The sequence below is a fragment of the Mesocricetus auratus genome, unplaced genomic scaffold (genome assembly GCF_017639785.1).
Source record: "Mesocricetus auratus isolate SY011 unplaced genomic scaffold, BCM_Maur_2.0 Super-Scaffold_100010, whole genome shotgun sequence".
In the NCBI taxonomy this organism is placed as follows: Eukaryota; Metazoa; Chordata; class Mammalia; order Rodentia; family Cricetidae; genus Mesocricetus; species Mesocricetus auratus.
The window spans coordinates 83,863,902-83,891,800 of record NW_024429194.1 but is presented as its reverse complement, the minus strand read 5'-3'; the positions used below and the strand labels follow the sequence as shown (position 1 = coordinate 83,891,800).

General features: G+C 47.4%; 1 protein-coding gene across 1 annotated transcript; it reads left to right on the top strand.

Annotated features, from left to right (window-relative positions):
- Window positions 1-804: 804 nt before the first annotated feature.
- Window positions 805-27,829, top strand: Sgsm3 (small G protein signaling modulator 3). Its single transcript, XM_013111353.3, is given in 23 exon segments — window positions 805-930; window positions 19,083-19,187; window positions 19,876-19,961; window positions 20,281-20,347; window positions 22,464-22,672; window positions 22,762-22,869; window positions 23,320-23,463; window positions 23,725-23,920; window positions 24,142-24,287; window positions 24,519-24,611; window positions 24,613-24,744; window positions 25,089-25,143; window positions 25,221-25,348; window positions 25,428-25,583; window positions 25,708-25,762; window positions 26,014-26,063; window positions 26,226-26,378; window positions 26,512-26,582; window positions 26,655-26,703; window positions 26,783-26,868; window positions 27,027-27,149; window positions 27,251-27,311; window positions 27,440-27,829. Coding segments are annotated over 22 exon segments (2,259 nt in total). The 5' UTR covers window positions 805-930; window positions 19,083-19,177; the 3' UTR covers window positions 27,521-27,829.
- The last annotated feature ends 70 nt before the right edge of the window (window positions 27,830-27,899 follow it).

Below are 27,899 nucleotides of genomic sequence, written 5' to 3'. Positions count from 1 at the left end.
GTGGTGAAGACGGACAGCAGTGTGGCTGCTCTGTGGTCACCCATGCTCCCGTGGGCAGTTCATCACCTGTAAGTAAGCCTAATGGATTTGTTGGCTCTCTGGGTATCGTACTTGAATCTGTCACTGGGACCTTATAAGAAATGGGTCGATACTTATATGTCTCCTGGGGAAGGAGTTCTCGAATTGTTGTGCCTGAGCCTGCCTTGTGTTTTGTAGTCTTTTATTTTCATTCACCTGGGCACAACTAGACCAACACTCGGAACAGATGCTGACCTTAGGAAGCAGCTCTTAGATGAGTGTCTTTTCATATTTGGGTGAAATGTCCCTTTAATGCCGTTGAACCAGTTGATAGCCTTTCTGAAATGGGGCAAGGCAAGGGCATTTTTAAGCTAGATTCCTTACCAACAGTGACAGCAGCAATCGTCATCTTTCTGGATTGTTCTTTGGTACTGCGTTTAAACGTTCCCCAAACACATCTAGTTCTCACAGCAACCTTAAGTTCTGGGTTCCCATGGATACGAACGGAGTGACTCAAAAGCAGGCCCCCAGGCTCCACACACTGCATCCTTCTTGATCTTAACCGCAACCAATTAGTGAGTCCCCTAGGGCCTGACTAATGGAAAACTGGATTAAGCTGGTCTGGAGGCTTGTTCTTTGAGCTGAAAGAGAAGGCCAGTGTCTGGCCTCGTGCATCGACCCCTTCCTGACTGCTCCAAAATAACCCCAAACTGCTCACAGGATGAATCAGGTGCCTGAGGCATCTCCAGAAGGAGGCCTGGAATACGGAGTGGTCCAGGCTCTCTATAGAACTACAGTCCCCACCATGCTCCGCGGCCGCCGGCTCTGCGGTCCGCGCGTGCGCGGAGAGGCCGCTGCGCGCTGACTGGGAGCCAGCCGGGAGCCGGACCTGCTGAGGTGGCCGCGAGACAGGTGAGTGGGGTGCGAGTCTCCCCGCGAGGCGGACGCTCACCTGTCCCGAGGGTGGAGGCCGCGGGCAGCGGTGGGGGCTGAAGGGACAGCGGCGGGGAAGACGCCGCCTCGGGCGGGGGCAGCGGGCTGCTGTGGCGCGACCCCGGACGCGCGTGTCAGACCCACCCCCTCCGGCGGCGACTCGGAGAAACCGCGCCTGACACGGGGACGCCTGCCTGCCTGCCTGTGAAGTGGGGCTGCTGCGGGCGTCTGGGCAGGTGGCAACTCCTTCAGAGCGAACTTGGGTGTTTTCACTGAAGACTCAGACTCAGGTTCAGCATCTAGGCCGAGTCTGAGCGCGCTCCGAGTGTTAGCATGGGGAAACTGAGGCGAACGTTTAGGCAGGGTCGCCTTGTGAGCTTCCCGTTGGAGTTCTGGAAATTACTCTGAAATTTAGGCTTTAATATGACAATAATGCAATAATGGGAAATACAGATGCTTCAGAGTTTCTTTTTCGGTGACAGATTGTGTCGAATCGTCAGTCTCATGCTGGGTCACGGTGGATTTTGTTTTGTTGTTTGTTTTGTTTTTTCAGTGGGATAGAGATGACCCAGAGTGTTTTTTAAAATTCCTTAAAATAAATTTTTCTAGGTAAATTCAAGTTTGTTTTGAGACAGCGTCTCCCTATGTAGTCCACGCTGGCCTAGAACTCAAAAACCTGTCTGCCTCTGCTTCCTAAGTGCTGGGATTCAAGGTTTGCACTCTCCAGCCCTGATTTTTAATTGGACTAATTTTCAGTTCGTCTTTTATTTGTAGTTTTTCTAACTGTGCTGGTGACTAAATTTAAAGTACACACATTTCCTAGTTCTTTACCCCATTATTCCTTTTGTTAGCGTCCTGTTCTCTCTGGACTCTAAGCATTCGTGATCTGTGTTTCACGTACTCATTTCCTTCTGTTCTCCATGAGCAATGCCGTTGGTTCTAAGTAAAGGCTGATACCTTGCTTTTTGTTGTTGTTTTTGATCATCCTAATCAAGTATAGCTGTTACTTACTTTGTGATGGCTATGGAGCCCAGGGCCCCTCTCCACTACTGAGCTGGCCCCAAATCCTTACTGCACCCTTTTTGTCATTTATCTCATCTTGATTTTTTGTTTGGTTGATTATTTAAACTTTTAAGATTTTTTTATTTGTGTGTGTGTGTGCGCGCGTGTGTGTGTGTGCATGTGTGTATTCACAAGTGCGTGTAGGGTAGGTCCCTGCAGAAGTCAAAAGATGGCTTTAGGTCTGCAGGAGCTACAGTTGTAGGCAGTTGTGAGACTGTTATGGTTTCTGGGAACTAAATTCAGGTTCTCTGCTGGAGCAGCATTGACTCTTAACCACAGAGCTGTGTCTCCAGCCCCTGATTGTCAATAGCAGTCTGGAGATCATGCTAGGCTTTCTCCCTGTCTCTTAGATGATGAGCTTGCATTTGTATCACCACATCCAACTTTGATTTTCACCACAGATGTGTGTGATGTATGTGAGAGGGGAAGTATTTGAGTTGATGGATATGACCCATAGACAAACATTAATTTAATAGGACTGTGAGGAGTCCTGGATGTGGCTTGGGTAGCGGTGCTGGTTTACCATGGTGAGACCTTTTGTTTAGTTCCTAGCAAGAAGAAAGAAGGTTGTGAACGAAAAGTTGCCTCTACATAAAAACGCACTAACCTTCTTTCCTTGTGAATTTGGGAAGTTGTCACATTGACAGAAGAAAGAAATGGGGTGTATGTCGGAGAAGAGAGAGAAATTCTGAGAAAGTGACTCAGGAGACCATTTCTTTGGTTACACTGTGCCTGGAGTGACTGCAAGAGCATCTTATTGGCCTAGAGTCACACACACACACACACACACACACACACACACACACACACACACACTGTTCTGCGTATGTGTTTTCACTTTATCTCTTCTTTGTTATCAATGAAGATTTTGGCAGAAGTCCAAAGTCTCATAGAGTTGGTGACTTAACATCAGTTTCATCAGCTTCTCCTCCAGACTGTGCCTATTACTCAGCTGGTAACAGCAGTAAATTTCCACAGCAGCCGTTCGTGAGCTCACACTGTCATAAGGAAGTGGGAATAACACAGAAGAAATAAAGATCCTGTTTGTCATTTCATATAACACTAACTTGGACAGGAAATCCGGACAGGACAGCTAGTTTGGGAGAAGTTAGAACACAGGAGTGTGGCCTCTACTTGGGGCAATAATCTGTTGGCAGTAGTTATTGAGTCCCTTTTGCCTAATAAACACTGTAATTGTCACAGCCAATTGTAGGTGTTACTGTGGGGTTTTTTTTGTTATTGTGTTTTACATGTGTGTAAATAAGGCCTAGAGGTTAAATGATTTTCTCACAAACACTGTGACAAAGCAAACTTTTACTCAGCTCTATTTAGCTCTAAGACCCCCCAGCTTCTCTCCCTCCCCCATAATACTTGCTGAAATGCCTAGAACTCAAGATTTTCCTGCCTCCACTTTCCAGGTCCTGGGATTACAAATGTGCACCACCATGTCCAGCACTCCTGCTCTCTTGACAGCATTTTGTATTTCCTTATCATCAAGTATATTCAAAGTATTGGGGATCTGGCTTAATAACTGAGCACTTACCTACTATGTAATGTACAAGGCCTACTGTGTTCAATACCAGCATATATATATATATTATTTCTGTAGTCATATTTCCCCTAGATATTACTGCATTTCTCCCATTTTCTCTTATTTATTTATTTAATTAATTTTTTGAGGTGGGGAGACAAGTTCTCTCTTTTATGTAGCTCTAGCTGTCCTAAAACTCACTCTATAGTCCATGTTGACCTTGAACTCACAGAGCTCTGCCTGCTTCTGCCTCCTGAATGCTGAGATTAAAGATGTGTGCCAGGACACGTGGCCTATTTTCCTCTTTATATTTGTCCTTAAAAAGAAAATTCTGGGTCCAGGAATGTAGCTCAGTCTGTAGGTTGGTTGTCTAACATGCATGAAACCCTGGGTTTGATCTTTAGCACCAAGTGCTTGGATATGGTGGTACCTCCCTATAATCCCAGTGGAGGCAGGGGGATCAGTTTAAAGTTATCCTCAGCTATGTAGATAGTTCGGGTCAGTCTGGAATATACAAAATTTGTTTTTAAAAAAATTGGGGGCAGAGTCTTTCATTTACTGCTTAGTGTAGTACAGTCTGACTTCCACCTTCATGAACGTCATTCAACCATGTACTGAATATCTACGGTGTTTCCCACTTTCTGTATGTTTTGCTTTAAGGGTTTAGGGACTAAGAAGAAAAACTGTCAGTGTCTTATGTTAAATGTCTACATCGAAGTCTTTAGTCTTGGAAACTGGGGAAAGATGCTGGAACTCTAACAGAGAGAAACCTTACCTTGCTTTAGAAGTAGTGTTATAATGTTAGCTAGTGATAGCCTGCATATGTGCCCCCCCCACCATGAGAAGTGATATGGTTGAAAGATTAAGTGCAGGCTGTGGAGTCTGGCAGGCTAGGGTCTGAACCACAAGTGTGTCTTTGTAATACCAGCTTTCAGTGTGAGCTCTTGAAAAGTAGGGCCTTTGTCTTGTTCACCACCTTCCCTCTCTCCCTACATCAATAGTAGGTGAGGGTGAGGAATAACTTGGAGGTTGAATGCCTTATGGGGTTGTTGTGCTCAACATAATAGAGAAGAGTGCTTGGAGCAGCAGCATGGGACTAAATAGTGAGGCTAAGTTTTCTGTGCAGCTTATCAGCTGTTTTGACAGCACTTTTTTTTTAATATTACAAACATAATAAATCACTCCTGAAAATGTAGGCTCATAACCTTATGATCACCATTCACAAATGCGACATTAGCCTCTTTTTAGTAGGCACAGTTAGCTGTTATCTGTCTTCTAACATTGTGTATCTCTTGCAATTATGTTAATATTTTTAGTTACCCCCTCCTTTTTTGGGGAGACAGGATCTCCATGTAACTGGCTGGCTTCAAACTCACAGGCATCCACTGCCTCTGCTTCTTGAGTGCCAGGATTAAAGGTGCACACCACCACGCCCAGCTCTACATTTCCTGCATTTTAAGGCATTTGTATTGTATATTTTGTATTTGTGAAGTTTAGTTTGTTTGAGAAGGATCTCCTGTAGCCCAGGTTGGCCTCAAAGTAAATATAGCTAAGAGTGGCCTTGAACTCCTGATCTTCTAGCCTTTGTCTCCCAAGTACAGAAAGCACAGGTTCTTGTCATTGTGGCTAGCTATATTTATGTGTGTTTTGTTGTTGTTTGTTTTAGATGTGAGCTTGTCTTACAGCTCAGGCTGGCCTTGAACTCAAGAGCCTCCTTTTGCTTCCTGAGGACTGGTACTACAGGTGTGCAGCATCCCTGAGCCCCGCTTATATTTGTGATTTTTCTCTAACGATGCATATTTTAGAAGCTCAGCTTCTTTTGGCTCATTGATTAGCTTTCAGTGGATAGAGTCTCAACAAGAGTAACATGAAAACTGAAATTGAAAGCACTAATTAATTACCAAAGTCTTCATTTTTAAAATAGGAAATGGCTCATGCTTGTAGTCCTAGCTACCACAGGCTGAGGCTGGGGGATTGCTTGAACCCAGAAATTTCTAGGCGACATAGGGAAGATTTAGTCTCAATAACAAAAAGAAGTCTTAGAAGAGGCATGATTTGCAATTAGAGCTCAAAAGGTTTTTTTTTTCCTTAACAAAATAATATAGGGCCTTTTAGCTAATATTCTTTTTTTTTTTGGTTTTTCGAGACAGGGTTTCTCTGTGGCTTTGGAGGCTGTCCTGGAACTCGCTTGGTAGTCCAGGCTGGTCTCAAACTCACAGAGATCCTCCTACCTCTGCCTCCCGAGTGCTGGGATTGAAGGCGTGCGCCACCACCGCCCGGCTTTTAGCTAACATTCTAAAGACAGGAAACAGTAAGTCATTTCCCACTTCTTATGTTTGCATTCCACTGGCAAATATCCTTAACTTGTGTGACTTGAGAGTAAGGTTAAAGTCCAGAATTGCTTTCATCCCTTCTCTTTTTCTTTCTCCCTTCTCCTTTTTGATACAGTCTTGCATGTAGTTCTGGCTGGCCTCAGAATCGCTATACAGTGCCATGAGATGATCTGAGTTTGGCTCCATGTAAAGGTGGAGGGAGAGAACGGACTCTACAGAGTTGTCCTTTGTTTGTTTGTTTGTTTGTTTTTTCGAGACAGGATTTCTCTGTCTTGTTTTGAAGCTTGTCCTGGAACTCGCTCTGTAGACCAGGCTGGCCTCGAACTCACAGAGATCGCCTGCTTCTGCCTCCCGAGTGCTGGCGTTAAAGGTGTGTGCCACCAACACCCGGCAGAGTTGTCCTTTTACCACCACAGGATCATGTGGTATGTTGGACCTCCCATCCAAATAACAAGTCAAAAAAATTGCTATATAGCCTGAGCCGGCTCTGAACTGTCAGTCATTTTGCCTCAGTCTCCTTGGTGCTGTGATTACACAAATGTGCCACCACTCCTGGCTCTATCCCAAGATACTTTGCCTGGTTTTCCTAAACAGAGTGACATCTGCTCTGTAGTTTACATATACATAACTCATACACTATGGCTTGTATTTAGCTCCTTCGTCTGGTTTCCATTCTTTGGGGTCTCATTGATTCATACATCTTTACTTATTAAGTCAACAAATGTTTCTTCAGCCAGGCATGGTGGTGCATGCCTTTAATCCTAGCACTCGGGAGACAGAGGCTGGCAGATCTCTGTGAGTTGGAGGCCAGCCTGACCTACAGAGCGAGTTCCAGGACAGTTAGTACTCTAAAAAGAAAAAAAAGGTTTTTTTTGGTGCCTGCCTTTCCCAGGTTCTTTATTGGCAGACTGTGGCACATGTATATTGCCAGCACTGTGCTAGGGAAACTGAGGCGGGACTGCTGTGAATTTGAGGCCACCCTTGCTACACTGTGAAACTTTAAAATTTTAAAAAGTTATTATTTTTTATGTGTTTGGTCTACATGTATGTCTGTGTACCAAGTGTGAGCTTGGTATCCTCAGAGGCCAGAAGAAGGCATCCCATCTGTTAGAACTGGAGTGAAATACAGACAGCTGTGAAGCCAGTATGTGGGTGCTGGGAATTGAACCCAGCTCCTCTGGAAGAGCAGCCAGTGCTCTAACCTCTGAGGCATCTTTTCCTACAGTTTGAGACTTTATGTCACCTCCCCCTCCTTAAAAAAATGAAAACCAAAAGGTCTTATTTGTCTTGGGCGTTAGTGGTGGCTCCCATTTGGATCTTACCCTTTTTGATTGACCTAGAGCCTCTATACATGATCTTCCCATATAACCTTACCTAAGTCACAGTGTGTGGTAGATGTGCTTGCATCTCATAGAAATTGATGAAAGTTCATGGTGTTTTTATAACAAAACCTTGGGTGCCATATAGTGTTAGTTCTGTAATACCCAAATAGTTACAGAAGCTTGCTTCATGTCAAGAGGAGGGGGCATAGAAAAGCCGCCACATGTGACAATGAGGAGGACTGCCATTGTCACATGTTAAGAGGTCAGGAGGCAGCCTGGTCTACAGAGCTAGTTCCAGAATAGCCAAGGCTATACAGAGAAACCCTGTCTTAATCTGTAGAACAGGCTGGCCTCAAACTCATAGAAACCTGCCTACCTCTGCCTCCTGAGTGCTGGGATTAATGACTATAAAATGACTAGGAAATCAGTGAGAATCTAGAATCTAGCTGTTAAGACAAGCAAGCTAAACCACAGAGTTTAAAGGAGTTAATTGTCAAGTACTTTTAAAAACATGTCAGTAAAGCAGATAACAAAATGTTGAAAGATAAGAGGCTTGAGAGACACGATCACATTGGTTTGCTTATTGTAATTTAAGATTCAAGAGCCCTGAGTATATGCACTGACTTAAAGGTGGTGATGAATAGACAGAAGGTGCTCAAGAGTAAGATACCACAAAGGAACCGGACTGAAAGGCTACTGTGGTGGAAGAGCTAACATGTAGAGGGAGAATCCATTTCCCTATAAGTGGAAGGTAAAAAGAGAATGGAGAAAGTGAGTGAAAAGACTGCACAGCTGGTTTAAAGATGTATTCATTTTTGCCGGGCGGTGGTGGCGCACACCTTTAATCCCAGCACTTGGGAGGCAGAGGCAGGCGGATCTCTGTGAGTTCGAGACCAGCCTGGTCTACAGAGCGAGTTCCAGGACCACAGCCTCCAAAGTCACAGAGAAACCCTATCTCAAAAAACCAAAAAAAAGTGTTTTGTTTTGTTTTATGTTTCTGTGTGCCTGTGTAGAGTTTATGTGTATCCTGTGCATGAAAGAGCCCCTGGAGGTCAGAAGAGGGTGTTGAATCCCTTGGAGGTGGAGTTAGGATTGGTTGTAAGTGACCATATGAGTGCTGAGAATCAAACCTGAGTCCTATGCAAGAGTACTAAGTGCTCTTAACCACTGTCCTAGGGTTACTGTTGTTGTGATGAACCACAATGACCAAACAACCTGGGGAGGAAAGGGTTTATTTCTTACACTTCCTTGTCATAGTTCATTATTGAAGGAAACCAGAACAGGAACTCAAACAGGGCAGGAACCAGGAGGCAGGAGCTGATGCAGAGGCCATGGATGGGTGCTGTTTACTGACTTGCTCCCCCTGGCTTTCCCTCAGCCTGCTGTCTTATAAAATCCCCAAGACCACCAGCCCAGGGATGACACCACCCACAATGGGCTGGGCACTTCCCCATCAATCACTAATTAAGAAAATGCCCTACAGGATTATCTGCTTACAGCTTGATTTTCTGGAGGCATTTTCTCAATTGAGGTTCCCTCCCCTTGGATGACTATAGCTTGTGTCAAATTGACATAGAACAAGCCAGCACAACCACTGAGCCATGTCTGCAGTACTCCGCCCTCCCACTTCCACACACTTCTATTGCTTTGCTTTTGCAGGGCTACAGGTGGAACCCAGGGCCTTGTTCTTGCCCAGCATGTCACCATCACAGAGCTATATTGTCAGCCCAACTGTAATTTTGACCTCAGCTCTTCTTAGGCCGTGACCATCTCCAGAGGTCATCAGGATTGTGGGGAGTTTGAATTAACACTGAAGGAAATATAATATAAAGTTAGTGAGACCCCCATCATGTAACCCCAGCACTTAGGAGGCTGAGGTAGGAGGATTAACACAAGTTCTAGCCAGATTGGCTACAGAGTGAATTCCAGGACAGCCTGGGCTGCACAGTGTGACACTACCTCAAAGAACAGAAACAAAGCAAAAGTCAGAGATGCATGATGAAGCTTTAAACCACAGTGAAGATAAATTCTGTGTGAATCACTCCTTGGCTTTGTTCAAAAGGAATACACATGAGGTTAGCTAAGGCAGGGAAGTTCATTAAATAGTTAGGGTTACTTCAGGATAGTGATGTTAAATATCCTACAATGGGTAGCACTGTTCCCAACCCTCAACCTGATTACTTAGATCACACATACCAAGTATGGAATATAAAGAACTGTCACAAAACCCCTAAGATATTATAGAAGGCAGGCCTGCAAAATGGTGGTAATAAGATGAACACTGTTATGCCTGGCTTTCTGTGTGGTGCTGGGAGTCCTAACTCAGGGCCTCATGGCTGTACAACACCCACTAATGACTGATTTACCCCTCACGCCCCAATTTTAATTTAATTTAATTTTTTTTCAAAACAGGGTTTCTCGATGGGCGGTGGTGGCACGCGCCTTTAATCCCAGCACTCGGGAGGCAGAGGCAGGTGGATCTCTGTGAGTTCGAGGCCAGGCAGGACCGACAGCCTCCAAAACAATACAGAGAAACCCTGTCTCATAAAACCAAAAAAAAGGGTTTCTCTGTGTAGCTTTGGAGCCTGTCTTGGAACTCACTCTGTAGACCAGGCTAGCCTCGAACTCTGCCTGCTTCTGCCTCCCAAGTGCTATTTAGTTTATTTTCATTTGTTTGTTTTAGAAAGGGTCTTAGAGCGTGGTGGTGGTGGTGGTGGTGACGGTGGCACACGCCTTTAATCCCAGCACTAGGGAGGGATAGACCAGCAGATCTTCGTGAATTTAAGACCAGCCTGGTCTACAGAGCTAGTTCCAGGACAGCTAGGGCTGTTACACAGAGAAATCCTGTCTTGAAAAACCAGAAAAAGAAAAAAGAAAAAAAAAGAGTCTTATATATGTCCATCCCAGACTGGCCTAGAGTATAGCCAAAGATGACTTTGAATTTCTGATCCTTCTTCCCCCACCTCTAGAATACTGACTTTACAGCTTCTACCACCATACACTGTATCGGTGGGGTGCTAGAGATTAAACCCAGGACTTGCTGCACTCTAAGCAAGCGTTCTAGTAATTGAGCTGTGCTACCAGACTCCCTATATTACTATACATTTAAGAAAAGATTTTTCAGTGGTTTTTTTCACTAGTTGGCCCTCAAGTAACTTTATTTTCCTCAAAACTTGCTAGCTAAATGTTGAGCTTCAGTTAGCTAACACATTTCATTTTCACTTCCTTAATGGTGGAATAGATGGACTATGCAGATACCCTGCTTTGGCTTTCCTCATTCCTAGCCGGATACTGCCAAGCTGTAAATATTAGAGGAGTGATCCATAGAGGGACTTGAAGGCCTCAGAGATATGACGGTTGGGAGCCTGAGCAAGTTCAGATAGGAGGGCTGCATTTCTCTTGGTTGCTGAACAGGAAGGGGCAGTCTGTTCCTTGGCGTCTGCTCCAGGGGAGGTTCCTCCTCGCCTGGTGTGTGTTTGCCCATTGTGTGTTCTATATTACACTGCCACTCCTCTCTGGCCTAAAAGAACATTCTATCCCTGGTCACAAAGGAAATATTGACTTAAGGAAGGGACAGTGGCCCCAGTAACAACCCTGTAGGAGCAGGAGCTGGAGGGGAAGTGGATAAAGGAATGCTTTGCTCTGATGACCCTGGGTTTAGAGGAGGTTGTTAAGAAAGTGGGAGCTTACCTCAGATGTCACACTCAGGGATTAAAAGGTGGTGGAATAATAAACATGTTTTCAACAAGGGTCATTGGGGTATTTCAGGCAGGACCAGTTCTAGAAGGTTAGCACCAGTGGCTGATATAATCAGGCACGCTCTATGAGGAAGCAAACAGGTCCCACTATCTGGGGAAATAGACTGTGGCAGATGCTGCAGTGCAACAGTTCATGTTGAGAGCCAGTGAGAGGTAGGTTAACAAAGCAGGTCTACAGAGCGAGTTCCAGGACAGCCTCCAAGGCAATACAGAGAAACCCTGTCTCAAAAAACAAAAACAAACAAGCAAAAAGAAAAAATGCGCACCTATAATCCTGGGTGACAGAAGGGCCTCTGGGGTTTGCTGCCCAACTAGTCTTGCTGAATTGGTGAGCTCCAGGTTTAGTGAGAGAACCTGTCTCAAAAAGAGGAGAGAGGTGAACAGAGCAATTACTCAGAGGTTAAGAGCACTGGCTGCTCTTCCGGAGGATCTGAATTCAATACCCAGTACTCATACAGTAAATTGAATCTGATACCCTCTTCTGACCTCAAAGGCACTATACATACGTGATACATAGATGTACATACTGGCAAAAAACCCATGTACTTAAAATTAATTAAATCTTAAAAAAAGAAAAACAGTGAAAAGCAATAGAGAAAATTCCTTGGCATTGACGCAGACACATGTGTACCTAACAGACACATGCAGATACTAAACACAAACACAAAAGAAAAAAAAAGATGCAAGAGTATATAGTAAAATTCTACCAACTGCCCAGTTTACTGTCTTCTATTTTATGTGAAATGTATGCCCCCTATTTTTTATATATCTTAACCTTTTGGTTTTGTGTTTTTGTTTGTTTGGTTTTTTTTTTTTTTTTGGTCTTTACAAGACAGGGTTTCTCTGTATTGTTTTGGAGGCTATCGGTCCAGCCCAGCCTCGAACTCACAGAGATCTGCCTGCCTCTGCCTCCCGAGTGCTGGGATTAAAGGCGTGCGCTACCACCGCCCGGCTTTTGTTTGTTTTTGAGACAGTCTCTCTGCATAGCCTTGGCTGTCCTAGAACTCACTATGTAGACCAGGTTGGCCTTAACTGACAGAGTTGTTGCCTCCTGCCTCTGCCTTAGTGCTGTGATTAAAAGTGCACCACCACCCCTGGCTGACTCTGCAGGTTTAAACTAGGTCTGCTTATTAGAGTTCTTGGCATGGAGAAAGCCTGCAGTAAATGGTCACTATTAAGTATTTCTGGACAGGTTGGTTAGGAACATAGAGGAACTGGAACACTGTGCTGGCCAGTTTTTATGTCACTTTGACACAAGCTAGAACCATCTGAAAGAGAACTTCAGTTGAGAAGTGCCTTCATAAAATCAGGTGGCAGGCAAGCCTATGGGGCATTTTCTTAATTAGTGATGTGGGAGGACCTTTCCCATCATAGGTGAGGTCACCCTTGGACTGGTGGTCCTGAGTTCTACAAGAAAACAGGCTGAGCAAGCCATAAACAGAAAGCTAGAAAGTACCATTCCTCCATGTCATCTGCATCAGCTCCTGCCCTGCTTAGATTCCTGCCCTGACTTCCCTCAGTGATGAACTGTTTCCTGGAAGTGTAAATGAAATAAACCCTTACTTCCTCAAGTTGTTTTGGTCCTCACAGCAATAGAAACCCCAACTAAGACAAACACCAAACACAAACTGAGGCAGAGGGAGGGAGTGTTAAGCTAATGCTTGAGCATTGAAGAAGGGCCAGTCAGATGAAATGTATTGTAAGCAGGACCTGAAAAGAGTATATTGTACATTGGGAGCTACAGGGCTATTATCCTCCAGTTAACACCTGCCCTACATCAGACTCTGGACCAGGATATCCGACAGACATGTACATAAGCAGTATGAAGCAACATCTGTCAGTGATTGATTCTTTCAAGAGAGGGAGGTAGATGAACATGGGAGTTGGAAAGGGAGGGTTTGAAAGACTGGCCAAAGGAGAATTCAGACTACTGGGTCTCAGTGTTTTCCTTCGCAGACCATCAGCACCAGAGAGGTGATGTCAGCACAGTCGGCAGTTCTAGATCTGCTGATCATATCCTTGAAGGGGCCTGAAGAAGTGGCTCAGTGAGTAGAGACATGTGGATCTCTATGAGTTTGAAGCCAGTCTGGTCTGTATAGTGAATTCCAGGCCAGTCATGGCTAGCTACATAGTGATAATGCTGGGTTTTTTTTCTAAATTTCTTTTTGTGTATGTATCTGTGTGTAGTGTGCACATATGTGTTTGCATGTGCAGGTGTGCATATGTGGAAGCCCAAAGCTGACATCAGGTGTCCTTGATTATTATTATTTCTACCTTGCATATTGAGACAGGGTATCATGATAAACATGGAGTTGGCCATTTTGTCTAGCTAGTCAGCTTCTTCTGGGATGCCTGTCTTCACCCTCTGTCTCCAACCCCGTGTGCTAGGATTACAGGTAGGAAGCCTCGCCAGCTCAGCTTCTATGTAGGGTCTAGGGATCCAGACTCCCTTTCAATGCATGCATAGCAAGTGCACTACCTGCTGCACCATCTCTTCACCCAGGTCGTGCTTTTCTCTCGACTCTCTTACTTGTTATGTGTGAGAGGCACTTGTGTGGAGGTCAGGACACCGTTCAAGAACTGGTTCTTTCTTTGTGCCATGGACTCCAGTGATTGAACTCAGGTCAACAGGCTTGCACAACTTTACCCCCCCAACCATCTCTCACTGGCCCCAGGTCATACTTTTCTTAAGGTACAACATTCTATTTTTTAAATTTATTTTCCCTTTATTTTTATTTTATGTGTATGGATGTTGTGCTTGGATGTATATCTTTGTACCTCGTACATGTAGTGCCTATGGAGGCCAGAAGAGGGTATTGTATCCCCTGGGACTGGAGTTACAGTTATGAGCTGCCTTGTGGATGCTGGAATTGAACTTGGGTCCTCTTGATGAGCAAACAGTGCTCTTAACTCTTAACTCTTCATCCCCCAGTCCCAGAAATTTTACTTTATGTTGTTTAGTGGGCTATTAAAAAGGTCAAAGGATCTAGGTGGTGGTGACATACACCTTTTCCCCAGTACTCAGGAGGCAGAGGCAGGTGGATCCCTGTGTGTTCAAGGCCAGCCTGGTCTACATAGTAATCAGTAGGACAGCCAATGCCACATAGTGAGATCCTGTCTCAAACAAACAAACAAACAAACAAAAAACAAACTAAAATCAAAGGAGAGTCCAGAATTTCCTTTGTCTTATATTATAAGCCTAGTGACTGTCTATAATCTAGAGACTTTTATTTGATTTTATGACAAGATCATGTAGCCATGTAGCCAATTGTCTTGCCTCCTCCCATATCTCGCCAGAGAGCTGATTTGTCTAGTTGCTACAACTTCAGCCTTTCATTTGTGTTTACATTTTACTGTGTTGCCAGTGGATAAGATGGTCCTGTGGGCATTTGCACTGAACTCAGGAGACATGGAACTGTTGTGAAAAATAGATTTAGAAATGGCATCTTTTCCCCTAGGAGTGTGTTTTGCAGATGGCTGTACTTTGCTCATCTCCTTGCTAAGTGTCTCGTTTCCTGTATGCTGCTTTTATGTCTTTTGCTTTTGAAAAACCATTTCATGTCAGCATGCTAGGAATTGTCTGCAGCCCCACGTGAAAGCTTGGGTACCAGGGGTACCTTGTCCAGCATCTACAGAATAAAACTGGGGCTTGCCAGCTCTAATTTCAAGGCATTGCAGTCATTTTCCAGTGATTATTTAGACTGTTGGGGGGAGGGCTTCCTACAATAACTTGAAAAGTGACGGCTTTACCGTTTAGCAGTTTAAGAAGCTCATGTTTTCCTAGGTTGCTAAGATGTCAAATTCAAGCTGTGCTCTGTTGGTAAAGTGTTACCTACAAATGAGAGGGAAAAGAGTCCTTTTCACAGTTACAAATGAGCTATGGCACTTTCTCCCTTTCTCTCCTCCACTTGATTTTGCATAAACATTAAACCCCCAAAGAAGGAAATTTGAGGTGGCGAGTAATAGCTTTGTCATCATTGCAATTCTAAGTTGTAATTATTTCTAATTATAATAGTATACTATAACACTACCTATAATTAGTTAATTAATGAATTAATTTGGAAATAGAGTCTTATTATGTAGTCCTGGCTGACCTGGAACTCACTGTGTAGACCAGACTGATCTCAAACCTGTGGAGATCTACCTATTTCTGCTTCCTGAGTGCTGAGTTTAAAGACTTGCACTACCATACTAAGCATTACATTTTAATTACTATTTTGGGCTGCAGAGATGCCTTGGTGGTTAAGAGCACTTGTTCTTCTTGTAAGGATCCAGATTCAACTCCTAGCACCCTATGTGATGGCTCACAACTATCTGAAATTCCAGGACCAGTGACTCGGATCCCTTCTGATCTCCTTGGGCACCATACATACATGTAGGCAAACATTGCTACATATAAAAAGATAGATTTTGAAATTCTTAAATGTAAGTTATTATTTTATTGTTTTATGTGTATGGGTATTTATGCCATATATGATATATATATATATATATCATATACATGAAGTGCCCTCAGAGGCCAGAAAAAAGATATAGATAGGATCTCCTGAAACTGGAGTTACAGACAGTTGTGAGTCACCATGTGAGTGCTGGGAATTGGACCTGGGTCCTCTGGAAGGACATCCAGTGCTCTTAAGATTTTTTTAGTGTTTCTAATTCTTAAAAAGTTTCAGGCTGGGCTGGGCTGTAGTGACATGCACCTTTAATCCCAGCACTTGGGAGGCAGAGGCAGGTGCATCTCTGTGAGTTCGAGGCCAGCCTGGTCTACAGAGTGAGTTCCAGGACAGCCAGAACTGTTATACAGAGAAATCCTGTCTTGCAGGAGTTGGGGGACAGAGAGAAAAAGAAAAAAAAAGTTTCAGGCCAGATATGGTGGTGCATCTCTTTAATCCGAGCATAGACAGGCAAATCTCTGTGAAGTTGAGACCAGCCTAGTCTACATAGCAAGTTCCAAGATAGCCAGAGATGTGTAGAGACCCTATCTCAAATAAATGAAGTTTCAGATTTTCCAATTTGGGATACTTCCCTAATTAAGTCTATTTAGATTTTCCAAATTCTGAAAAACAGTATAGTTTTAAGTACTTCCAAAGAAAATAACATAAAAAATAAGGTCAAGCTTGGCATACTGGTGAATGTTTATAGTTCCAGCACTTGAAGCTGAGGTGGAAAATTCATTTGAGTCCAAAAGCTCTAGACTAGCCTGGGTAACATAGGTCAGATCATAAAAACATAACAACAACAAAAATCCAAGACCAATAGACTCCACATTCCTGTCTAATGGCTTTAATGGTTCAGTCACCTTTTGTTTTGAGCCAGGATCCCATTATATAGACAACTGGCCTTAAACATGCAATCCTCCTGGCTTTGCTCCCTTGCTCTGTAGACCAGGCTGGCGTCAAACTCAAAGATCCTCCTGCCTCTGCCTCCCAAGTGCTGGGATTAAAGGTGTTCACAACCTAATCACCTCTTAAAGGTCAAACCCTTTATACTGTCAGAGTGGCAATACCCAACGTTTATTATTTTATAAAAACTTTTATTACAATTTATTTTTATTTTTTATTTTGTTTATGAGTATTTTTGCATGCATGTATATACGCCTGGTGCCCAAGGAGATCAGACAAGACATTGGATCTCCTGGAACTGGAATTGTGGATGGCTGTGAGCCACCATGTCGGTGCTAAGAACATCTAGAGTGGCCATACTAACTTCTTCCTTCCTTTAGTCTTTCTCAGACTTACCCAGCTCTGAGCTGCTCCTATAAAGTCATCTGTTTTCTGTAGTTTTCAACATCACTTCATTCATCTCTTGACAGAGAAAAAGTGGTCTTCAGGATCTTAGGTGCAACCAGACCCAAACAGTGAGTGGTTTTGCGTATTTTGAGTCAGTCTTTGGTTTTCTTGGCAGATGTCTGCAGAAAGCCACCCATGTGACAGCAGCCCTGCTGCCTTGTAGGGGTGTAGGTCCCTCAGTCCATGTCAGGAAACCGCAGGAAATGAGCAGTGCCTTCATGCCTGCACACAGCAGCACGTTTGTCTAAGTAGCAAATGTGGGGTTGGTAAGCTAGGGAGGAATACATGTCCTCTAGCCCGTGCATTTAATTGTTACAGTTTCTTCAGAGCACCTCCGAAGTGGCTGCATCAGTTACAGGTTTTCTAAAGTTTCTGCTTCTTAACACCCCTATGGCAACAGGAGGGCAGCCACAGTGACCAGGTAATCAAGGTGTGACTAACTCCTTGGGCCACTTCTATCAATTCCCAGATGGGTGCTTTCAGGGAATTTTCCGCAGCAACTGGAAGCTGAAAAACCTGCCTGTCCAGCTTAGCAGTATCACATCTGGGAGGCTTAAGGACAGCCTGAAGAAGCCTACATATCCATATATACAACACACACAAAAATAGCACAGATGCACACATGCATACAAAATTCAGAGCTGAAGCTCGCAGCCTGTTAAAACGTATCCACAGCCTCACCATTTCTCAGTGCTTTTATCCAGGCAAGGCCCACATTTCTCCTACTCTGGGCCATCTGCTCTGGCCCTGAATTCTCCTTAGACGTCTGGGCATCTGGAGAGCTTCTCTTATCCCAGCAGGTTTTGCTTCATGGCTATTCAGACCCTCCTGGTCTCTCTAGTCTCTGAGAGTAAAGGTCAAAGGCCTGTCCTCAGGGTAAGGTGCCCGTGGCCCCTGCTGTTGCTTCCTCTCACTCCTTTCCCTCACTGCACCCCAGACTCCCCACACCTGGATCTCTCACTGAAGTTCAGGCCTTGACTCCTTGCTTCCCTTGAACCCTAGCTCAGACCTCAGCTCTCAAAGGCTCTTTCTGACATGATACAGATAGCCCCTCTCTTCTGAGACTCACAATCCCATCTGGTTTTCAACTACTCAGCAACAGCCTGACCTTGTCCGCTGTTGGGCTGCCTGGCTTGGGGCTGGGTGACAAATGAGTAGGAGGCTGTCCAGAAGGGAATTGTCTTCCAGTCCCTCTGCCCTTCACTGCAGATGTCATTTCCTCCACTTTAAACAGCCTGTTTTCCTCCATGCTTTTTGCTCTGCCATATTTTCTTTTCCTCTCTTATTTTTCACACAGGGTCTTACTGTGTAGCTGTGACTGGCCTGGATCTTGCTATATAGATCAGTCTGGCTTCAAACTTACAGAGCTCTGGTTGCCTCTGCCTCCTGAGTAACTGGGATTTTTCACCATGCCTGGATGCTCAGCTCTTCTTCAAGAATAACCAAATGACCTCCTTTGTGGTTATATGCTGAGTCTTAGGATCTTATCTGGGGATATGTTACATCAAACCATTTGACATTGTTTTTGTAGGCTATCATACACAAATACCAGCAATTTCATATGGCTTAATAGTTTTTAGTGTACTATAGTCTGGACCCAAGACTCAGATACCAAGTCATTTTTTTTTCCTCAACCGTCACTTTCTAGAAATTACTATGATCCTCAGTTTCCTAATGGTAAATCAGATGGTATGCTTGAGGGCCTTATTTGCATTGTTTTACTTAATCTTCATGATCTTTGTAAGGCATAGGTGGTGGTATTCATTTTATTGACAAAGAAAACAGATTCAAAGAAGTGAAAGATATTTGCCTGGGGTCTAAACAAGTAGAGATTAGCAGAACTGATGCCAGAATCCAGATACCAGAGAACATTCCCTTCCCCCTTGCCCAGAGAGATATCCTCTCTCTCTCTCTCTTTGCTTTTTGTTTGTTGATTTTTTAAGACAGGGTTTCTCTGTAGCTATGGCTGTCCTGGAACAGCTCAGTGGACCAGGCTGCCTCTGCCTCCCAAATGCTGGGGTTAAGGACATGTGCCAACACCTCATTGTGGTACAGACTGTGAGCTCTGAAGTATTCAATTAATGCAGCATAGTCTACAAAACAAGTTTTAGGACAGGCAGGGCAACAAAGAGAAACTCTGTCTCAAAATAGAGAGAGAGAGAGAGAGAGAGAGAGAGAGAGAGAGAGAGAGAGAGAGAGAGAGAGAGAGAGAGAGAGAGAGAGAGAGAGAGAGAGAGAGAGACATCTCCAAGTTGAGCAGTGGATTGGACAGAGAGGACTCTCCTTCCAGGATTCAGGAGTGGGGTAGGACAACCTCCCCTTTGCTCTCTTGACAGGGCAGATGAAGCCTGAGGAACCTCATAACCGTCAGAGACTCCAGTAATGACCATCTGAGCCTGGATCTGTGAAGACCTGCTCCTGTCTCCTGCACATGATGTCAGGTGGGGACCAGGAGCTGCGGTGGAGCTGACTTCCAGGAAGATGAGGCATAGAAGGCCTGCCACAGCGTATAGCATGTTTGAGGGCAGCCTGAGCTAGAGGCCTTTTCTCAAAACCAACCCAAACAACTGAGAAGCAATCTTGTAGATGAGAGAGGTGGAAAAGGGGGAGAGAAGGTTTTGGGCTCTTGGGACAGTGACTGAGACGGTCTTTCTCATGTCTCTAGCTCTGTTCTCTGGCCTGTGAATACTCTCGCTATGGTGGGGAAGGAGGTAGAGTCTGAGTTTAGGTCGGATGATGGTGGTGCACACCTTTAGTCCTAGCATCCGGGAGGCAGAGGCCATCTTGATCTACAAAGTGAATTCCAGCACTGGGCCTTTACACTGTCTCAAAACTGGAAAGAAAAAGAAGTCTGCGTTTGTATGTTGGACATGCTGCGGCTTTCCACAGTGCTCCTTTTAGGCTTCTCTATCAGCCTCATCAGTGCACTCTGTATAGCCAGTCTTTTCTATGTGATTTTTTAAAAGACAGACTCTCACCATGTACTCCTGGCTGGCCTGGAATGAGAACTCACTATGTAGACTAGGCTGGCCTCAAGTTTAGATTTGTCTGTCTTTGCTGGGATCAAAGGTGTGTGCCACCATGCTAGGTGTTTCTGCTTTTCTTGATTGTTCTCTCTGGTCTTTGTAGGAAACCACATGCCTTCTGCCAGTGGCCCTTTCTCTGCCCTGACTCCAAGCATATGGCCCCAGGAGATTCTGGCAAAGTACACACAGGTATAGCTGTTGGCACAACCAGGCACCAGCCTGCCATGCTCCATGTGAATGACCTACCCCCACCCCTCCCTTTAACACAGGGTCACAGACTCCCTACTGGAGATGGCATTTTAGTGTCTTGGGCCTGTAGGACTCAGCCATTAGTGAGGAGGAAGACTGTTATGGAGACACAGGAGAATTCAGTCATGGTAGTGACCCTTTGTACTTTAATGATTGGCCAGAGAAGACATAATAGATGGGTAGCCTTTATCAGGGTGGGTTTTAGTGATCAGCCATATGGGTGGTATCCTTTGGAACTGCTTCCTGATCCTGATTCTAGAAGGAAGAGTCTGTGGAGCAACCAGAGATCTGCTATGATGAGTTTGGTTTCCGTGTGGAAAAGGAAGGTAAGACACAGCCCCTTCTGTGTGATCTTGCTGATGTCCTTGGGAGGATTCTTGCCCCGTGTTTTGCATTCCACTGAATGTCTGGGGGTGGTATTTTAAAGAGTTAAGGACAGAGTATATCTGAGGGTGATGTAAGTTTATGGGAACTTTTGATTTTTTTTTAGGTAAATGTTATTGATCTCTACATAATATAACAGTTATGTATAATGTAGAAAAGTTACACAGTGCAGAAAGGGGTGATGATTAAAACAAGATGAAGGCCGGGCATGGTGGCATACACCTTTAATCCCAGCACTTGGGAGTTTCGGGACAGCCAGTGCTACAGAGAAACCTTGTGTGTGGGGGCTTAAAAAAGAACCCCCACAATCTGAGTAGCTGCTGCTGCATGGGGTGTTCTTTTCCCGACACTATGAAATGTCACATTACACCAGGAGCATCTCCTGTGTTACTGAAGGCTTTAAACATTACTTTACACATTTTAATGGCTGTATAACATCATATTACAACAGATTGATTTTGATACTTTTGCAGCCTTTTTTGTATGTTTGTTTTGGTTTTTGAGACACAGTGTGTCTGTGTAGCCTTGACTGTCCTGACACTCGCTCTGTAGACCAGGCTGGTCTTGAACTCAAAGGTTCACCTGCCTCTCTTCTGGGGGCTGGCATTAAAGGTATGTGCCACCATGCCTGGCATAGCTGATTTTTTTTTTTCTATAAGAGGGCATCTGACTAGGTGCTGCAGCCTGTTGGGAAGGGCCACCTGCCAGATCCATGATGGCCTGCCACCAGGAGTAGCAGGACTGTTTCCTTCAGCTGAAGCACTCAACTTCTTATCACTCATATTTGTAACTCAGGCATTAGTTTTCCTTGGTGTTCTAATTTGCAAGAAGATGGAGGTTAAAGCTCAGGTTAAGAGTGTCACAGAGAACTTTCTAGAATGATGGAAATCATTTGTGTTTTGATAGGTCACCAGATTTAGAGTCCAGAGTGTTCACAACCATATGTGGAACAGTGTTTTGGCATTTGTTTATTGATACCTATCAAGATGCGCACTTAGGACTTGTGCGTTTTCTTTGTGCAATGTTGTCACCGTGGAGGTTTTTAAGAACTAGGGTAAGAGTTTGGCTTAGGGTGAGTGCCGAGGAGGCTCCATAGACAGGACTCGCCACACAGATTGTTTGCTGGCCACAGACTTCATCCTCTCGTGTTCGAGGGGTTCATGAAGCTGTGGTGCCTTGCCTTCTTCTCATTTATGCCCTCAAAGATAGTCTTGACCACACAGAGTTCAAGGTGAGGAGACAGGCTGTAATCAAGCAGAAATAGAGTATGCTCAGGGCAAGAAGACCTGTGAAGAGCATTTGATGTATAGTAAAGGGGGAGGTGAAACATTTACATATAAGGTGGTCGAGGAAGGTTTTCAGGAGGACTAGGAGGAGGGGAGGGCAGTGACAGGTGCCCAGGTCCCGGAAGTGAACGGTTTGGTGGAGGAGAATGGGGGAGGGAGGGAGGAGGAAGAAAGGGGTGAGTGGTAAGGACAGAGAAGCAGATGATGGTCTTCAGCGTGAGCAGTGACATGAGCTGACGTGTCCTAGAAGGTCTGTGTGACTGCTGTGGAGGCCAGTGAGACAGTCGCTGCCATGGCTCTTATAGGCAAAGGATGGTGTCTTGGTATGGACCAGTAGTCAGGGGTTTGGTAAGAAGCAAGAAAACCCAGAGCCCCTGAGATGGTTTAGTGGGTAAAGGTGCTTGCCACCACGCCTAGTGAGCTGATTTTGATCTTGGGACCCACATGGTGGAAGGTGAGAACTGACTCCCAGAAGCTGTCCCTGACCTCTACACCTGTACTGTCGCACGTGTCCACACACATACATACACAAAGCCCATTCTGTTCACAATGGATTGAATTGGGCTTTTAGGGTACAAGGAGTCCCCCGGGGCCTCTGGAGGATGGAGACCTGAGTCTGGGGCTGCTTTAAGAAGGGTCTGCTTGACCTCCTTGCCACTAAGGTGACGGCGTGGCCACTCTTGGGAGGCTGTGTGCAGGAGACAGGCCAGGCTGCTGTGGGAATGTGGGGTGAGGGGCATGTTCTCCTTCCTCCTCTGCTCTCTCTTGGTAGAAGGTTCTGAATCTGAATGCAGCCAGATGGCAGGGGCACCCCTGGTGGAGGATCCCCAACAGAGGCTTCGGTGGCAGGCCCATCTGGAGTTTACCCACAACCACGATGTGGGGGATCTCACTTGGGACAAGATTGCAGTCTCCCTCCCCCGCTCTGAGAAACTCCGCTCCCTAGTGCTGGCCGGCATCCCACATGGCATGAGACCACAGGTGAGATGGCCACAGGGACAAGGGCCCCACAGAGTTGAGAGTGCGCTGGCCTGTCACAAAAGACGCTGCTGTGTGGCTCCTCCCTCCAGTTGTGGATGCGGCTCTCTGGGGCACTACAGAAGAAGCAGCACTCTGAGTTGTCCTACCGTGAGATTGTAAAGAACAGTTCCAATGATGAGACCATTGCTGCCAAACAGGTAACACAGGACAGCCAGTTAGCTAGTCAGGAGGAGCTGCTTGGCAGAGATCACGTCACCTCTGGGACTGCCCCTTGTTGGTCTCCTTGGCAGGGTGGGCAGCCCTTTCACTAGTGAATGTGGCCTGGAATAAACTTGTTCCTTTCTAGGTCCTTCAGTGCTACAGGCAAAGGTATCCAGTGTTTGGAAGGACATGCAGGAGATGGCCCCACATTAGAAAGAGCAGGAAATTTTAAATACAGATTTGGTCAGTCAGGTGGCTGGTGTGGGTTCAATTCCATACTTGATGGGATCTAATCCTGGAGAAGGGAGGGTTAGCCTTGGCCTCAACAGTAAGGAATCCCCATTGATGGGACAGAAGCCTGCTACAGCTTCTCTCCCTTACTGGGTGGGCATCAGTGTACAGTTGCATCAAACAAGGTCTTGTGGGGTGGGGTGGGGATCTGACAGATTGAAAAGGACCTGCTCCGCACCATGCCCAGCAATGCCTGCTTTGCCAACGTGAACAGCATCGGGGTGCCCCGCCTGCGCAGAGTCCTCCGAGCACTGGCCTGGCTCTACCCAGAGATTGGCTACTGCCAGGGCACGGGCATGGTGAGCAGCCTGGGAGGCAACCAGGGTCTTTCTCCAGGCCTTTTGTGGGGCACATTTTCCCTCACGGTGCTGCAAGGATGGGAGGCGAGTATTGACCTGGGAGGGCCATGGGAAGATGTCTCTTTTCCTAGGGCTCTCAGCCAGCCTGAAGAATGGTGCCTTCAGAAGGTGGCCCCAAGAGCCCTTATCCATTAGACTGGGGCACTTTTCTGGCTCACTTGAATACTTGGGTAGAAGCCCCATGTCCCCTTCTCTGGCTAGGTGGCTGCCTGCCTCCTGCTATTCCTGGAGGAGGAGGATGCATTCTGGATGATGTGTGCCATTATTGAGGACCTGCTGCCTGCTTCCTACTTCAGCACCACCCTGCTGGGCGTCCAGACTGACCAGCGGGTCCTGCGCCACCTCATCGTTCAGTACCTGCCTCGCTTGGACAAACTGTTGCAGGAGCATGACATTGGTGAGACCTGGCTGCCTCCCTCCCCAAGGTCCAGGGATCCTAAGATGGTAGTTGCATCAGCAAAGGGCTCATGGCCAGGCTGGTGGCACAGGCTCTCGTGGTTTATGTTGCTCTTGTCTTCTGCATTCAGGCCCCTTCCCTTCCTGCCTCACTCCTGTCCAGGCTGTTCCCCGGCGGCCAAGCCTGGCCTCAGCCCCTGTGGCTTTGGTATCTGTTGGCAGAGTTGTCCCTGATCACGCTGCACTGGTTCCTCACGGCCTTCGCCAGCGTGGTGCATATCAGACTGCTGCTGCGCATCTGGGACCTGTTTTTCTACGAGGGCTCCCTGGTGTTGTTCCAGACCACGCTGGGCATGCTGCGCCTTAAGGTGCTTGCAGGTCTCCTGTCCCCGGTCTGGGCCACCTAGCTTCCAGACTGAGAACAGGAGAGCATATACCAAGTACAGCAGCCCTGGTCCCCCGACCCCGTCTTCATCGTGGTGTTGCCTGAGAGAAACCCTGAGTGCGGGTGTCCTCGGGGACCTTCCTGGACCTGTTGACGGGCACGGGTTTCTGAGGAGGGTGCCAGTGCCATGCTCCCTTGCCTTCCCACCCTCCAGGAGGAAGAGCTGATACAGTCGGAGAACTCAGCCTCCATCTTCAACACGCTGTCAGACATTCCAGCACAGATGGAGGACGCCGAGCTGCTGCTGGGGGGAGGCCATGCGGCTGGCCGGCTCCCTCACTGATGTGGCTGTGGAGACCCAACGCCACAAGCACCTGGCCTACCTCATTGCAGACCAAGGCCAGACCCTGGGGACTAGTGCCACCACCAACCTCACTCAGGTGGGCCGACTAGGGCGGCTCTGTCTTGACCGAACCATGGTGAGGGGCTGTGGGAAACAGACTGGCTCTGCCCTGAGCTACTCCCCAACCCACCATCTCTGCACATGCCTGCAGTGACCCAGCTAGACCACCAGGCGGCCACTAGGGGGGTGACCTAGGCTTCCTTGGTAACATGCATTCCTGAGTAGGACATTGTCCCTAGCCTGAGCTGAAGATCTGGTTTGATCTCAGTGTCCCCTTCAGGCCATTAGAAATGTCCAGGCACCAGTGAGACAGAAGCAAGTTAATGTCTTCTCTTTCTGGGTGGCTCTTTGGCCACTGCTCATGGGCTCCCCTCCCCTTAGGTTGTACGCCGCAGGACCCAGCGGAGGAAGTCTGGCATCACCTCCCTGCTCTTCGGTGAGTAGCAGTGTGGGTTTGTGCTGACTCTTCTAGTGGCTGGGCAGGGCCTGTTACCATGCCTGTGTGCCTCCTAGGGGACGATGACCTGGAAGCTCTCAAGGCCAAGAACATCAAGCAGACAGAGCTGGTAGCTGACCTCCGTGAAGCCATTTTGCGTGTGGCACGCCACTTCCAGTGCACAGACCCCAAGAACTGTAGCGTGGTGAGTGGCAGGCTCCCATTCCCCACCCATTCATGGTTCTGAGGCTCTCCCTGCATGGTGGGCCTTTCCTTTCTGGCAGGAGCTGACCCCAGACTACAGCATGGAGAGCCACCAGCGGGACCATGAGAACTACGTGGCATGCTTACGCAGCCACCGGCGCCGGGCCAAGGCCCTGCTGGACTTTGAGCGGCATGATGATGATGAGCTGGGCTTCCGGAAAAATGACATCATCACGGTGTGTGGGGGCGTGGCACGCGTGCTGCCTGCTCCCTGCCTTCCCTGCTGAGAACTGATGGTGCTGAGCATGAGGACTTCAGGTGGTTTGTGCAGGCGCTGAGCCCTGTCCTCTTCTCCTGCAGATCATTTCTCAGAAGGACGAGCACTGCTGGGTGGGTGAGCTGAACGGCCTTAGAGGTAAGGGCTTCTGTCTGCTACAGCGCTGCCAAGAGCGATGCCTTTGCTGCGCCAGACCTTCCTCTTCACGGCCTCACCAGCCTCAGACCCTAACCTCTGAGGGAGCTGGGCTTTCTTTCGGCTTGGTCTTCTCGGCATGCCTGGCCTGCTTGAAGGTTCTGGGTGGTTTGGGGAGACTTTTGCTCTTGGACCTTGGGGACAAGGGTTGGGATGGCTGCTGCTGCTCCTCACACGGCCACTTCTTCCCACAGGCTGGTTTCCAGCCAAGTTTGTGGAGGTCCTGGATGAACGGAGCAAAGAGGTGAGAGTGTCGAGCTGCCCCGTGCAGTTCATGGCGTGCGGCAAACGCCTGCCGGGCCCGTGTCCCTAGTGAGCCCTGGCTTGCGGCAGCTGCCAGGAGGACAGGAGGGGGTGGCTGGCTGCAGGTGTCAGGCTTGAGCTTCCCAAACATCCTCTCCATCAGTACTCCATAGCAGGGGATGACTCTGTGACAGAAGGAGTCACAGACCTCGTGCGAGGGACTCTCTGCCCAGCCCTCAAGGCCCTGTTTGAACACGGACTGAAGAAGCCGTCCTTGCTTGGAGGGGCCTGCCACCCTTGGCTGTTTATTGAGGAGGTAATCACTGCAGGCCCTGGCCTCCTCAGTCCCAGCCCTTTCCTGGGTCCCTGGAAGAGGTGGGAAGAGCTCAGAGTGGTGGCATGTGCTCACTGACACTGCCCTCACTCTCACACCGTCTTGTCCACCACAGGCAGCGGGCCGGGAGGTCGAGAGAGACTTTGATTCTGTGTATTCCCGCCTGGTGCTCTGTAAGACATACAGGTACATACTTAGCGCCTGTGACACCACCTGTGCCCAGCGCGGCAGCCTGTGATGGCACTCTTGTTCTTGCAGGCTGGATGAGGATGGCAAAGTCCTGACCCCCGAGGAGTTGCTGTACCGGGTAAGTTAAGACACTTGCCAGTGTCCTGAGACATCTCTGGCCGGCCCCGGGCACCTGAGTGACACTGTGCCCTTCTCAGGCTGTGCAGTCTGTGAATGTGACCCACGATGCCGCACACGCACAGATGGATGTGAAACTACGCTCACTTATCTGTGTGGGGCTCAAGTAAGTGTAGAGAAAGAGAGGTCCTCAGAGCGTACCCCCAGGGCAGAGCCAGGGTGCACGGGGTGGGGTGTCCTCGGGGACTCTAGACAAGAGGCCTCAGCTCCTGTGCTTGGGAGCTCCTGGGAAGGCCCCAGCCCCACCCTTTGCCTCGTTCCTAGTGAACAGGTGCTGCACCTGTGGCTGGAGGTGCTGTGCTCCAGCCTGCCCACTGTGGAGAAGTGGTACCAGCCCTGGTCCTTCCTGCGCAGCCCTGGCTGGGTCCAGATCAAGTGTGAGCTCCGGTGGGTGAGTGGGCGCTCTGCAGGGCCTGGAACTTGGTGGCACTGGAGGCTGGTGGGTCAGCAGAATAGCCCAGAATGACCAGACTGTGCTTGGTCCCTAGTGTCCTCTGCTGCTTTGCCTTCAGCCTTTCCCAGGACTGGGAGCTCCCTGCTAAGAGAGAGGTGTGTATGTGCCTTGGTTGGTCCCTGGCATTGCCTTTGCTGAGAGTGCTGTGGTGCAGCCTGGGCTGAAGTGACCTGTGTGGTTCCAGGGTGGTCCCTGCCGGTGACTGGGGCTGTTCTGTGCACAGGAAGAGAAGCAGCCACTGAAGGAGGGTGTTCAGGACATGCTGGTGAAGCACCACCTCTTCAGCTGGGACATAGATGGATGACACTGCCAGGAAGACTGCAGAGCCCTGGCCAGGACCCACGCGCAGTGTCCAGGCCTCCCCACCCCATGCCTGAAGTTGGCAAAGGACGACACTGGTGGCCAGCTCAGCTTCTCTCCTTACCATGTTCCTGGGGAGTGTCTTGCCAAGGTCCTCGAAGTCCCGGTGCCAGCCATATGGTGTACTAGCCAAAACCCTTGTGAAGAAGCGGAGAACCACACCTATGCTGGTCTCTGCTCAGGAAGGGGCAGGCTAACGGCAGATAAAGGCCTCTTGCCCTCTTTGATTGTAAATAAAACTCATTTTGTGAGAGCCTCCCTCCCATCTTCTGTTTAGCCAGGCCTGAGTTCTATCAAGACTACCCCACCAAAAACCACTCGAG